The sequence below is a fragment of the Limanda limanda genome, chromosome 9, assembly GCF_963576545.1.
Source record: "Limanda limanda chromosome 9, fLimLim1.1, whole genome shotgun sequence".
Lineage (NCBI taxonomy): Eukaryota > Metazoa > Chordata > Actinopteri > Pleuronectiformes > Pleuronectidae > Limanda > Limanda limanda.
The window spans coordinates 4,139,403-4,154,711 of NC_083644.1; the positions used below are offsets into that span (position 1 = coordinate 4,139,403).

Genomic DNA, 15,309 nt, shown 5'->3' on the forward strand with positions numbered 1-15,309 from the left:
CACACGCTGCGGATGTGACTTGTTTATCTTAACGTTATGAATTTAATTTTGCCCTCCGGGCTTTAAATATCATCTCACAGACTAAAAGAGCATTTTTAGTCCTGAAAGTACTACAGTCAGAATATCGTTTACTCTCTATGTCTTCATGGTTTACTGATATGGCTGAACATACATACATACATCCATCTACCCATCCATCCATCCATCCATCCATCCATCCATAGAACTTATCCTTAAGGCAGAGAAAAACCTCCTCTCACTCCCAGAGTCACATTAATGGTAAATTTAAAATCTCCAATTAACCCAACTAAAAAAGCAATCTTTCTTAATTTGCATTCGTGAAATGATATATTCCAACAGAAAGACATACTTCTTATAATATGATTTGGCAAATATTGGAAAGAAAATAAAATATTAAATGACCAAGTGGGACCAGTGTATCTATTATATCAGAAAATTATATTAAAAACTATCATTTAATACGGCTTAAGCTCTGATTACATATCAGCCCGTGAATCTGGAGTTTGAGAGTAAAACAGCAAATTAAATGTGTTGTGTTGAAACAACAACATTAAACATTCATCCAATAAGTCAATAAATTAGAGAGAATCTTACACTAGTGAGCCAGAAAGCAACAAAGCAGACAAATAGTTAAATATATATCCGATATAAATAATGGATGGATGGATGCTGTGCAGTTCAACAAGCTCGTTCTCTTCAAATATTGAAACACTCTTTCAAACAGATCAACATCTTGTCCCTGCTGGTGTCATAATGTTCTCTGAGCCTTTATGATTCACGTCAAATCATTCACCGATCTCTCTGGACCCAGAAGAAAAACATATACATTTGTTCCTTCGTTCATTTTACAGCCTGTGTTTTCAAGCAGCGAGTAAATATTCCCAAACGAGCCCCATAGCTTCCCTTCCTCCACCTCCCAGCCTGACGGAGAGAACAGCTCCGCCCGCTGCCAAACCCGTTATTTAGGGAAACACGGCTGCTTGGAGAAGTTCCACTTTCAGACAACACAGCAGCGTCGCCTTGTTCCAGCTCCTGGAGCCGGTGAGAGCCAGAGCCGATGTTTGGCATCGAGCTCGGCTGCTCCTTCTACCTGCTGTGGGGTCCAGTGTTCCCAGTGGAGACACTCTGCACACACACACACACACAAACACAGACGCACACACACATGTACCTCAAATGTTTTATTTAAGACACAACATAATAGTTTTGTGCCAAAAGCTGAGTGCAACATAAAGAATAAAGATTTCTCATTCTGCTCCAACTTGACTTTCGTGCCACGCTGTACTAGTCCGATCTCTGCAGAAGCTGGGACTAAATATTTGCAGCTTATAAATTGAATAAAATGACCGTGATGAAAGAAGTAGGCTGCTAAAATGCCCGTTTTATCTAAATCAGATTATGTTCTGCACGGTGCCCAGATAGATGATAGCCTCTTGTGTTGTTGGTGTGTGGTCTCGGTGGGGGGGGGCATCGCAGCATTTAGCCTGTTTCCACGGTCCACCAGCGCACATCGCTCCCAGGCACATGCATTATTTAAAAACGCACGGCTTTAATAGTATTATCAGAGCAGTTAGGGCGGCGGCGTTTTACTGATGAAGATTCATCGCCGCTGCGAAATCCTCCCGTATGAATAATTCCACAAAAACTAAAATGTCACTTAGTGAGCCGCTGCTGTCGGATATCTGAGGAACAATGGACTTTAAACGGCTGCCCTTTTTCCGATCGTTATAAAAAAAACTACGAGACGGCACCAACGCTTCACGGGAAAGTCATCGCTCCTTTTCCAAATTGTCCGATTCGCCGCACCTTCCAGAATCGTCGTTTGGCTTAATCACCGCGGCGCCGAATGTGTCGAAAATCCACATTTGCATCAGAGATGTGTTTCCGCCTGTTTATTCAGTCTTTGAGGATTTCAACGCATGTTTAAAGACCACTTTGTTGCACTGGCTTACACTCTAATGTCAACCGGCGAGGGATAAGCTTATCAACTATGAGCGAGAGAAAAGGGGGAAGAGGGAGAAAATAGCATCAGAATGAGATTATTGTGTGCCCTGAAAGAAAGAAAAAAAACTGAAACGCCACTCAAAGCCACGGGGGGAACAGAGGGGAACCTTCGCTGGGGGAAAGAGGAGTTTAATACTGTACGTTGTGTCATATTCACTGAGTTTCTTTAAGGGGAACTAAGCTCTGCGACTTCACAGGAAGCACCAGTCACTTGAAAAGGAGCCAGGAGAGAAATTCTGATCCTGTGTATTTATTTTCTGTCTCTGCGGGCTCCACGTCTTTCAACCGGCTGCAGATTAGAGGAGAAGGAGCTGGAAGGGAAATTCTTCAAAAAAAAAAAAAATCTCAACATCGACAGCCGGGTATCTCAGGGAAGGACTGGGGCTGTTTTGCATTTCAAGAAAAGGTGGAAATGTACAGACGATAAAGTTGAACTACATCAGGGGAGAATTTAACTTTAAATGTCAAAAGTAAAGATGAACTTTTTCCTGCCGCTATGGAATGTGGCATCGACATATACGTAAATCTATGTACGGCCTTTTAAGTATATTAGCTTCATCCAGATAAAACTGAAATCTTCTTTTCCTGAAAATCACTTAAACAGCTGCATTGTAATGTATTGTTTTTAGAGTAGTGAAGAAAATCTTTTTTGTAAATCCACCGGTTTCAGATCGGTTCTCCGAATTGGCCGATACACAGAATCCAGGAATCGGTCTTTGTATCAGGAAGCGTAAAATATTATTGTAACATTCATAGTAATTCTTGCTCTTGAGATTTTGCCAAAAAGTGCATCTGCTCTCAGACCAACATTTGGATTAGAAGCTGAAGAGTCGACCCTAACCCTAATCTTTGCATTCTTACTTTAGTCACGAAATACTTAAATCCTCTGATTGGGTTATATTACATTCTGTCCTCTAAGATTTATTCTCGGAAAAAATAAGAAAGAATAAAAACTCTAATCTTGCCTCCCCGGTTCTTTTCCGTAGAAACAAGACTGAAGCCGGAAGCCGCCATCGATCCGCCGCTCAACGACCTGAAGCTTCTTCTGCGAACGTGTCCAGCAAGAAAAACCTCCGGCTCGTGTGGAAGGTTGAAGAAGTTGAACTTCGTGACACGAGGAAAACAACATTTATCTTCCCTGGAGAGTAATGAAGATTTGTGCCGTTGTTCTCTGCAGTTCTTTCCTCAGCCGTTATCTGATGCTCTAACTTGTGGGGTTTTGTTTTATTTCCCGCTCTGACAGATGAAGCATGACGCTGCATGACTGACCGAACACTCAGGGTCAAACGTTGCTTATCGCTTCTCCCCCCCGTCAATGATCTTCTCCTCCCAACTTCGGTTTAATGAATCTTCAATATGCCAGAACTGCAAATCCAAAGGTAAGAGACTGATGCAGAGCTTTGTGTGGACCTGTCTGGATCCTGTCCGTCCTCGTCCCTTACTTAACCTCACCCTGCAAAATGTTTGAGAAATGACGGAGGCTCTCGAAGCAAATTACCAAAATGAAAGAGCTGATTCATCACAGCGTTGAGCAGCCGCCCCTCTACCTTCCCTCCCGACTCTGCTATCTCATTTTCCCCGTCTTTCATTATTTCCCGGTGCTAATGTGCTCCGTCCTGCAGGTCTCCGGGGGGCCAGACATCTCCACCGCTTAAAATGTGTTATCTCTTCAAAAAACCAGGGGGAACCGGTGCTGCTCTTATAACTGCAGCTTTGTGTTGGCATCCGTCTTCATCGCGGCTGAGGTAACAACCCCGTGTTCGGAATTAACGGCTGCTGACGCGGTGAGTATTTAACATCAGTCACCTGAAAAGGCCTCACAAACAAACGCACCCCGGAGAGCTTTTCCTCCATTCATCTCAATCAGACGGGGGGGTTTTTTTTGAGCGGGACCCCGGTTCGGTGGCTGCTGCCAAATCAGCCAGACGTCCTCTTGCCAATTCACTTTAGAGAATGCAGAGTTTTATCTCTGATGGACTGTATAGTGGAGCATCAATAAGGACGAGTGCATGACAAAATGGGCCGCGGCTCAGGAAAAGGGGAAAAAGCAGTTTAGTCTTTCAGCTGCAGCCACAGAGTCACAGAGAGAGAAACACACACTCTGATGTTCTTACTCTTCTGCTGCAGTTCAGTATAAGAGATTCAACTGGTTCCATGTTGCTCACCAGCCAGCTGCTGTGTGTAGGAGTTCCAGTTGGAATATGAAGTACTTTACCCGTTTTGACACATTTTACAATGTAGAAGCTGCAGCGGCATTTAGTAGAAGACCATAAACCCAAAAGTCTCATCATGAAACAAGATGTAAAATCACCCGATCCCGATTTTTTATTTTTAACTGCACCAAACTGTGAACACTCATGATGCCTGAGAGTTTTCTTTAAGATCTATAAATCTTGCACCTGCCCCCTGATCTGGATCAGCTCCAAAACTCTTCTGCTTCTTTCCTGAATGTTACTGCCTCTGTCCACCAGGTTCGTTGGTAATCCATCTGGTATGGTTTGCATAGTTCTGCTTACTAAAAAAAAAAAAGAAGCAGATTAAACTAAAAGCACAAACCTTTACTCAGGGCCAATTCCACGTCATGTCCAAGTAGCGTTACCCATTAATTATCTCGACTGTAATCTAGATACTAAACCTTAATGACCAGAGATCTAGTTTCTCCACCTGGGTGTTGTCGCCTTCGCTGCGTTGTACAGTTGTGCGTTGTGCTGTTAGTCACACTTTTCGCGGCCTGATTGCTGCCTCACTCCTGCTATCGTCCATAAAGTTGTTACCGTCCACGCAGACAGTCAGAACTCAGTTTCCTCCCCGTGTCGGAGCGTCTATCGTGCAGTTCAATTGGTTCGTTACCAACTTTACCTTTACCTTGTCGACCAAGTTTGGTGCTAATCCTTCCAGTTGTTTTTCGCTTCATACTGTGATTTGCTCACTCATGATGCCTGAGAGTTTTCTTTAAGATCTATAAATCTTGCACCTTCCGCCCGATCTGGATCAGCACCAAAACGTTACTGCTTATTTCCTGAACGATACTGCCTCTGTCCACTAGGTTTCATTATTATCGTCATGTCCAAGACATACTAAACCAAAAAATTAATTGGACACTTCTCATAATGACTAGAGATCTACTTTCTCCACCTTGGTGTTTAGCTCCTTTGCTGCTAGTCACACTTTTTCGCGGCCTGATTGCTGCCTCACTCCTGCTATCGTCTACAAAGTTTTTACCGTCCACACAGACAGTCAGAACAGAAATAAGTTTCCTCCCCTTGTCGGAGCGTCTATCATGCAGTTCAATTGGTTCTGTCTCCACCTTTAACTGTATACTCCAACCAAGTTTGGTGATAATCTGTCCAGTTGTTTTTCGCTTCATACTGTGATTTGCTTCTGCAGAGACAGCAAAGCGTGGAGACTAATACATTATAACGAACAGGAACGTGCAGCGATGGGCGTTCCTGCTTTTACCTCCACCCGTGATATTAATCTGTTATTTATCGCAGGCAAACATAAACACCGCAAAGCCATGTGAGGAAACCCCATTCCTCAGAAAGCAGAGAATTAAGTCTGCGGCACGAAGGGCAAACTCGGTGGATTCCATTCATTCCGCTTGATAACCGCTGACAGCGTGATGAATGAACACACCCCCCCGAGGCATTAAGCAGTAAAAGATGCAGGGTGATATTTACATCATAAGCATATTTTGATATGCACAGTGTGCTGTTCCCTATACAAAGCGGCGAATGCACACATGAAAGAGTGAGGGGTGGGGGGAGTAAACAATGCCGCTCGCTTCATCTCTTCTCTCGCTCGACCTCCCTCTCTCTCTCGCTCGCTGAACGTGCACATGTGCACATGTTCCCTCCGAAGTCACATCAAGGCGTCGTAAAGCCAAGACGACGGGAGGCCACGGAGGACAGAATGATATTTTTCAATCACGCAGCAAAATAAGGAATTTAAAGTAAATACATATGTTCACCGATATGATGGTTTGAAAAAGAACATGCACTTTAATTCAGCTTCCTTCCAGTCAGATACGTTTGTGGCTCATAGATAAAATCGTTAAAATCCATCGCTTTTCAAGAGCGAACACGATTTTTTACAAACGGCGCCCGAGCTGCAGGACGGGAAGCATCACGTGGATCCTCGTGGCGCCTTGAGGAGAACGGAGGTAATGGTGCAGCCAGAGTCACACCCGATTCTTCACCGTTAAATAAAGCTTAACCACATCATAAAAGAGGGCGAGGAAGAAAAACATGCTTTCTGACACGCAGGTGCACAGCAGTCAGAAGTAAAAAAGCCAAATCAAAGCACGATGCGATGAGAAAAAAGTTTGAGAAGCGTTCCGCCGCCTGCTCTCAGTTTAATGTGGAGGAAATGTGTTTATTCATATGAGGTTTTTCTGCAACTCGCTGAATATCTCACACAGCGCCGTGAAAATATCTATCTGGAGGAGTTCTGCTCCGTCGGTAACATATGAAAAGTTTACTACTTTGGTGTTTTTATCAGCCCTTACGGAGGGTGGAGTATGTAAATGAAGGTGTAATGTTGTCACCCTTCGAACGGAGATTTCCTTTAACGTTTTTCTTTTAAAGCGTGTTTTAATAATCTGCAGCATATTCAGCTTTCGGAACGGGCCACAGTCGTCCACTAAGGGCCGATTGATGGGTCGTAAACTGCGCACAGTAATTGGTAGCAAGTGGTAAGTACTTGGCAAGTACGGACCACTGTGCAGGGTAATTTTCTTAATTTGCTCCCGTAGTCATTCCAGGAGGGAAGCACGAGCAGCGTTATTGTCTCCAAAACATAAGCACGTCATCAGCTGTTTGTCTGAGTCAATGACTCATAGGCTATTAATCAGAAAGTACAAGTTTGGGGATCACAGGAAACATTTGGTCGACACATTTAGTAATAAAAAAAGCAAAAGCGCTGCAGGATTTCATGCACAGTCAACTGGTTCAACACAATCTGTTATAAATCTGTTATACAGTTTATATTTACACTTTATATATGCAACTGTGTTTTTTTGTTTGCAAGTAAAAATGTTGTGTTTGAAACAGAAAATAAAGATGAACAACACGTTTTCGTTTGCTCCCATCATCCAGAAATCAATTCAAAATTGTCACACCGCGGTGAGATCATGTCTTGTTTTGTGTTTTTTGTCTCGTCATTTCCGGTTTTATTTTGAAAAGTAACTCTCCTCTCGTTTCAGGTCACTTGCCCTTCCTCATGTGTCACCGGTCTGATCGTCTCCCCTGATTCCTGATTGTGTCCACCTGTTCCCTTTTCCCCCCATGTGCTCATATAGTCTGCGTCTCCCTTTGTCTTGGGCCAGTGTGTCGTCTTTTGTCGTCATTCCAGCCCGTGCCATAGAAACCAGAGTCATAGTCTAAGTTTTGCTTAGCCTCGTGCTTAAAGTTTTACCTCAGTTGAGTGATTATTCTTTGTAGCCTTTTTTGTTTCAGTGTTTAATCTTAGTTAGGTTTATAGAATGAAGCTTTGTTTTTCCTCCCTTTGGAGCGCTTTTGTTTAATTGTTATTTTTTGTATTGCAGTATTTAGATAGCTTTTTCCTCCTTTTTGGAGCGACTTTAATTTTGTATCATAGTTTACTCTGTGTGGAGGTGTAAATAAAACATTCTCCTAACACATCCGCTCTGCATCTGAGTCCTGCCTTTCGCCCAGCCTGACAAAAGTATCATAATGGTTAAGGTTCAGGTCCCACCCACTGACATGGAGGTGGGGTTTATGACCTATACTGTATCCATCCACCAGGGGGCAATCAAAACACACTGGTTTCCCTTCATGTATTTTACAGTCAATGGTTTTATAGTGTACCAAGTTAATTTGGAGACTAACTCCACAAGAACAAACTGCCCTGATTGGACGGAAATAACTTCTTCTTCTTCTTCTTCTCATTAAAAGAAACTAAACTTGCTGAGTGTGCCGTTTCCTTTCAAACTCTCCGAACCACGAGCCGCGATCTCATTAATTCCTCGGCGAGAGCTAATCTGGACCACTTGCCATGTTTTGTAAGAAAATACAATAATCATGTTTATCCACCGAGACAAAATCTAATTTGAACAGCGTCTTCACGGAGTTTCTCTGAAGAAAAAAAAAAAACTTTAACAATGGAGCCAATTTAAAAGCTCAAATAAATGAGTTTCTGATGTTTCTAATTTTTTTTTTTTAAAACCTCCATTATGTTGGCGTGCGTAACAAAGAGCAGCGGGGTTCTACCTTGATGGCGGTGGAGGCGATCTGGATGTGGTGCAGCTTGTGAAGCGTGCTCTCCCGGTCGATGAAGTAGGAGGCGGCCAGCTGGTGCAGCGCCTCCAGGGTCACCGCCGTGCCGTTGGACTCGCTCACTTCGCTCGTCCGACTCAACTTCCGCTTGTCCACAAAGATCATTAAAGACTCTTCCCCTATGAACACACACACACACACACACACAAACACAAACACACACACAGGGGCACAGTTACATCCATAAACTTAATTTATGACTCATCCCCTGCAGCATGAACGCAGACTAAACGCCCCCAGTGGTAAAAGCTGTGGATATGAACCCATGACAGGTGGTCGGATGTTCATACGCTCACACAGGGAGAGAAACAGGACGTCTGAAAGTGAAGAAGCTGCAGAGAAATTCAAAAATCTACTGATAATAACTGGAATGGAGACGCTGTCGCTCAATCCAAACACAGCCGAGGCTTCCAGACGACAGCGTATTGACAGACGCTAGACGGAGTGAAGGATCAATAGAGACAAGCTTTCTAACAACGTTAGCTTTTATGGGCGATGTGCTTTTAATTTGGAGAGACACTCGAGCTGACGTACAGTACGTTAACACTGGGAGGAGAGAAAAGGTTAAACCTGCTTCACAGCTCGTTCTCTCCGTCACTGAAACCTTTAAAAGAGCGAGAAAATCACTGCTGCTATCGGATACATGTGTTATACAATTTACAGGTATTGGACAATTCAACGTGTTAATTACAGAGGTGGAGGTAGAGGAAGTGTTTTAACATGAGGTGAAAGCCAGGCACCTGCTTTCATTGTTTTAATCTAAGCCGAGTTTTTAATCTCCTGGTTCCATCTTTTATATTTAACCTAAAAAGACGAGAGTGGCGTCCATCTTCTAAACTGATTGACAGCAAGAACATGTTTTCTATAATGTTCATGATGCTTTTTCAGTTTTTTCCCTTTCCTGTAGTGTGTCAGAACTTTTGGCCAAGGAGGTATTGCTTTAATTGCCGTTTGTTTTTTACCAGGATTACATAGAAACAACTGAGCTGATGGACCCGGGAAGAACTGAAGCGGTGCACGATTCCGGGGGCAGATCCAGGAATTTCTTTTCACTGTCTCTAACACGCTCGGTGGAGGGATGCACTCCCTGAGTCTGCAAAATGAAAATCCCCAAAGTGCCAGGGAGCTTCTCTCCCTCCCGGAGAACACACTGCTCCTAAAGCTCCTAAAACGCTTCATGGGTAGAGCGGCCGAGACTTCCACCACTGAGATGCCCGACATTTCTGCATAATGCATGTTTAGCGGCTATTCTGGTTCGACCCCAACAAGAGTGGTGGCCGACATTTCTTATATTCACTGGAAGATAAAAACCAAGTGTTCCAGACAGAGGCTGAAAGGAGGAGCTGCAGCGATGGATAGTCTGAACATTAGAGCATGTAGAGCATTTTCAAGTCATAACACAAATACTTAGAATTCATTTTAAGGTGATATATGAATAATTAAAATGCCCTCATTTATTACCTGTAGCTGTTATTAATTATAATCCCAGTCATAGACATATTAAGTACATCCCCAAGCAAAAGGGATACTAGGTTATATCAGGCCTCAGTTAGTCTGTTGTTCTCCTCACATAATGCAGAGAATTGTGTTTGTTATCTATTTTAAATACTTTTGGTTTCCAGCGTGGCTCTGAGAGTCTGTGCGCCAGAGACAAAAGATGAAAAGAGCCGAGGAGATCGTGCCGCAGATAACCGCGGGAGGCTCTACTCCTTGGCTAACGTGCACCTATTGTTATGGAAGCAGACGTTTTTTTTGTCAAACAACCACCAAACACAGATTTTACTCATTGAATCGGAGAACATGAGCTTAAACAACCATTTATCAACTCATATTCACAGCTGGGCCGATATCCAGGGGAAGACGTGGTTGTTTGAGCCCGATGCACAAAGCGCCGGAGCTTAGAAGACGTTTCACAGCCGGCGTTTGCCAGAGATTTCTCCTTTTTTTGGGGGGTTTTTAATCTGAAAGTCGATTCTCCACAATGGCAGCGATGCACGAGCAAGGTCACAAAAAGGTTTCCTGGCACATTTCCTGTGGTTTCAAAGAGCTGCATGTCCGCCCTTGGTCGGCGCCACCTGGAGGCCACAGAGGTCACCTTTTAACACCGGTACCCCCCCCCCCCCCCCGTGCTGCAAAAGGTAGGTCAGATAGAAGATACAGAGCTGCTCTCACCTCCCAGCGTAGCGGAGAGCAGGAAGTGGGTCCCGTATTTCCTGATAATGTTGTCGGTGATGGCCCTGAGACTGGGCCTCCTGCCCAGCTGCCTAATGGTCTGGAGGAACTCGGGGTCCAGCGGTAAGGAAAAGCCATTGTTCTCCTGCCTCTCCAGGGCCAAGCTGTTCACCTTCCAGCGGCCGAACTCCCTGCAAGGTCACACAAACACAGTGTAAGCACGACCAACACACACACAACACACACAACACACAACACCAGAACGCCGCATGCAGACGTCGGAGGGAGGACACGTGTTTTCAGAGAGCGTCTCTCAAAGTGACGGCAAACTGGAAACTGTTTTGAGACTTAGAATGAAACGTCTCAATCCACCGGGGTTGATCTGAGCGGTTGTTTTGTGCCGGGTGAAAAAGGAGGAAAGTGTTGTGGGGGATTTCAAAGTGCACGGGACACAGCTTGCCCCTCGGGAGGAGGCTCCCATTCAGATCGGTTCCTCGCTGCGTGTAAACCTCCGTGTCCGTGCGACCTCTGAGTGAATCTTCTGTGCCGTCCTCTCAGAGATGAATGGTGTCACGCTGCTTCTCCCTCCAGCTCAGTGAATTGCTTTTGCGCCACGGCGGAAAACATTGTGCTTTCCGCCCATTTTAAATAATAGCGCAATCTTTTCTCATCTCGAGTCACTTTCTAGAGGCGCCGCGGTACGACAGGGGCTATAATCATGGTTGGAGTCTTGCTGCTTCCAGGGGCTGCTTCTTCTGCCGGGATCGGGCCTCATCTGAAGCCGTTTGATATTCAGCCCGGCCTCGGAGCACGCCAGCCGCCTTTATCTACCGAGTGCAGACTGTGAGCTGCTGCTTGATGCATAGATTAGCTCTATTCAAATACAGCCGGTAATAAACATGCTCCTTTCACAACCTGGTAGGGGGAGAAATTGAAGACCTTTCAATCACTGCTGGGTACAAGGTTGAGTTATCTCCCAAGAAAAAGGAAAACACGAATGAAAAGGTACATTTAATACGAGTTGGAAGGTGTTTTTGGTTCATGGGGCTGAAATAAGAAAGATTTACATGCAAAATTGGCATCAGAGATTGGTTGCAGAACAAACTATTACCACATTGTTGCATATATATACACAAATAATAGAAATATGTTTCAACCTGTGCAATATTTACAATACTTTCAATCTTAAGGTAGAAAAACAGATTTATGTCTGCTGTCTCGTTGCTTCATCACTATTAATGAAGCAAATGCAGAAAATAAAATACGGTAAAATGTTCGTGGCACCTGAAAATCCTGAGAGAGAGAAGTTATGATCTCTGATGTGAACGTTATCAGATCCACATGGTTTCACAACACCCACGACACAAACACTTGGTTCTATCTATTCAGGTATTTAGAGGAGAATGCAAATAATACAAATAATAAATAAATACAAATGTTGAGAAGTGGTTGAATAGAATATTGCACTGTTACAGTATATAATGACTTTATTATCCGATGATGTCGCCTGGAGGACACCAACAACACAGATTCCATATCAGCAGCTCTCCACGACTTTTACTAAGTTTTTGGCTCTTGAATTCAAAGGATGAAAGTTGTGTAACTGGCAATTGTGTCCATATCAATATAATCAACACACAAAGTCCTGCCAAACATCTTGAAAACAGGCTTAAGATGCGTGAGAGAATAATCTGTGAACCAGGAAACAAATCAGACCTGTCTGTATTCTACTGCACCAATTCAAACAAAGTCACCTACACAACATACATTGATTTTTGTAAATTCATTAGAAAATAAAGACTAATTGTGCTGAAGACATGGGACAATATGAGCTTTTAATTTGTCTTTTATATTTCCTGTTTTTCTCGATATATATCCTGTCTTTTTATCCCTTGTTTGGTCTCCACCAGTTGTTCTCTTTCCTGTAATATGTGACTCTCTCACTCCAGAGCTGCAGGATCCAAATCTGCCTCAAGACTCATCATCTTTTCTTATAATTAATTTAATTTCCTGCTGATCTACTCAGTCTTATTATTAATAACACAATAAGTCCTCAAGGTATTGGTATTAAAAATGAAATACTCCAATATGACAGCATGTGCAGCTGTGCCCTTGTGTCCTTCTCCTCCTCTCTCCCTTTCTTTCTCCTCTTCCTCTTCTATCTCTATCCTCCTCTCCTCTCTCCCTTTCTGCCTCTTCTTTCTCCTCTTCCTCTTCTATCTCTATCCTCCTCTCCTCTCTCCCTTTCTGCCTCTTCTTTCTCCTCTTCCTCTTCTCTCTTCCTCTCCCTCTACTTTCTCCTCTTCCTCTTCTATCTCTATCTTCCTCTCCCCTCTCCTCTTCTGCCTCTTCTTCCTCTTCTATCTCTATCTTCCTCTCCTCTCTCCCATTCTTCCTCTTCTTTCTCCTCTTCCTCTTCTATCTCTATCTTCCTCTCCACTCCCTTTCTTCCTCTTCTTTCTCCTCTTCCTCTTCTCTCTTCCTCTCCCTCTACTTTCTCCTCTTCCTCTTCTATCTCTATCTTCCTCTCCCCTCTCCTCTTCTGCCTCTTCTTCCTCTTCTATCTCTATCTTCCTCTTCTCTCTCCCATTCTTCCTCTTCTTTCTCCTCTTCTTCTTATATCTCTATGTTCCTCTCCTCTCTCCCTTTCTGTCTCTTCTTTCTCCTCTTCCTCTTCTATCTCTATCTTCCTCTCCTCTCTCCCTTTCTTCCTCTTCTATGTCTATCTTCCTCTTCTATCTCTCTCTTCCTCTCCTCTCTCCCTTTCTCCTCTTCCTCTTCTATCTCTATCTTCCTCTCCTCTCTCCCTTTCTCCTCTTCTTCTTCTATCTCTATCTTCCTCTTCTCTCTCCCTTCCTGCCTCTTCTTTCTCCTCTTACTCTTCTATCTCTATCTTTCTCTCCCTTTCTTTCTCTTCTTTCTCCTCTTCTATCTCTATCTTCCTCTCATCTCTCCCTTTCTGCCTCTTCTTTCTCCTTTTCCTCTTCTATCTCTATCTTCCTCTCCTCTAAACCTGGCCGCTACAGACGGGTCCCGTTCCGCTCCAGGATTTTTCTTCCTCTCTTCACTATCTCTCTCTCTGTTTGCTCATTGTGGATCTCTATAACATCGTGAGGTCTCGCCCCTTTCCTCTGTAAAGCGCCTGGAGATAGTGTTCACCGTGCAGTGGCGCTATACAAATAAAGCTGAATAGAGTTGAACTCTGCACGTCTTGTGTTTGGCAGCGGGGGGGGGGGGGTCACAAACGATGGGTTAATCAGCGCTGGTTTGCTGCAAACAGGGTTGAAGAGGCCACTGGGATTGAGGGAAACAATGGAAGCTCCTCGGGGCTGGAGCCGGGTAATAACTCTCTGAGGATTGATTCATTATTGAAGGTTAAGCAGTTGTATCTCTGCCCTAATGTGAAGTACATTGATTTTTCACACATTTCTTCCACTGGATTAGCGAGAAAAAAAAACCTCCCAGTGGGTTATTTTAGCTCGAAGAGGTCTAAAGCGATTTTTGCATAAATTAGCATCATGAGTAGCTTCATTTAAAAAAAGACATTCTGTGAATTCCAGTCGGTTTTGTCTTTATCGTGAGCAACTTGCAGCATCTGCACTCGTGAATCCCTTTTTTGCTGTTGTGTGACGCAGACACACACAATCTGCAGGTCGCACAGGACACAACACAACGTGACACTTCAGCTTCTTCCCTGTTTGACATCCACAAACGCCAGCTTATGTGGAAGTCCCTCGAGCCGTCGAAGATATAAACAGCCGGCTTGAAAAAAAAAGAGAATCGTCTTCTGCGATGACGCAAATAGAATCGTACAAAACCCGCAGCGCTCCGAGTGCCGAGCGGAGACACACACGCCCACGCACACATGCAGCAACGCACCCTGCAGCTGCAAACATCCAAACAAAGCTGCCCTTGCTGCGACAACTTCTATCGCCCAGAAATATCGCAGAGAGCCTCGCGGCGCCGGCGCCCGCTGCCAATCAATCCCTCCAATAACAATGATCCCCCCCGAGGAAAAAAGACAGAGCAGAAAACAGCTCATTAAGGCCTATTTCATGTCTGCGTTGCTATATAACGATCGGCCATTAGTGTGTTTCCCTCCGTCCACTGGGGCCGAGGCGGGTGGAGAGAGAGAGAGAGAGAGAGAGAGCGGGTGGAGAGAGAGAGATTAGACGTGATGGACACACCGACCTGCTGTGGCGCTCGCTTGATGGACATTTATGAATGGGGCCACAGTTAAGCTGCAGAATACAGACACACACACACACACACAGACACACACACAGACACACACAGATCTGTTGTGGAAGTATCCTCAACACAACCTCACCTTTCCCACAAAACGACCACGCACTCATACACACATCTGAGGTTTCATGGAGAACTGAAGGTTTATTTCACCCTTAACACTTCTCGGTGGGAGGATGAGCGCTGACTGGAATACTGGATCACTCACACACACACACACACACACACACACACACACACACACACACACACACACGCACACACACACACATACAGACACACACACACACACACGCAGGCGGCAGGTTTATTTCACCCGCAGCTCTGTGCAGCAGGGGGTCTCGATGCACTGCTTCCTGTCAGCCACCCCCCCGAGAGCCCGGTGCACCCGGAGCCGAGGGGCTGCAGGAGCCGGGGGGGGCTGGTACCTTGCCACCTGTCTATCACCGCCCGGGTGTCTCGGATCCATCACGGCGTGCAGACGGCCTGAGGCGCCCGCTCGGCAACATAACAAATCATGGAGGCAGCTCGGTGAAGAAGCTGCTGATGCAACACGCAGCCGAGCAGA

At 44.7% G+C, this 15,309-nt stretch overlaps 1 protein-coding gene across 1 annotated transcript in view; it reads right to left on the reverse strand.

Moving 5' to 3' along the window:
- brinp3a.1 (bone morphogenetic protein/retinoic acid inducible neural-specific 3a, tandem duplicate 1) overlaps positions 1-15,309 on the reverse strand; it is a 50,022-nt gene that overhangs the window by 21,838 nt on the left and 12,875 nt on the right. Inside the window, exons 2-3 of the mRNA XM_061078544.1 lie at positions 10,494-10,684; positions 8,256-8,440 (exon numbers count right to left, since the gene is read on the reverse strand). Of these exons, the coding sequence (XP_060934527.1) occupies positions 8,256-8,440; positions 10,494-10,684 (376 nt within the window). The remainder of the gene's footprint in view (positions 1-8,255; positions 8,441-10,493; positions 10,685-15,309) is intronic.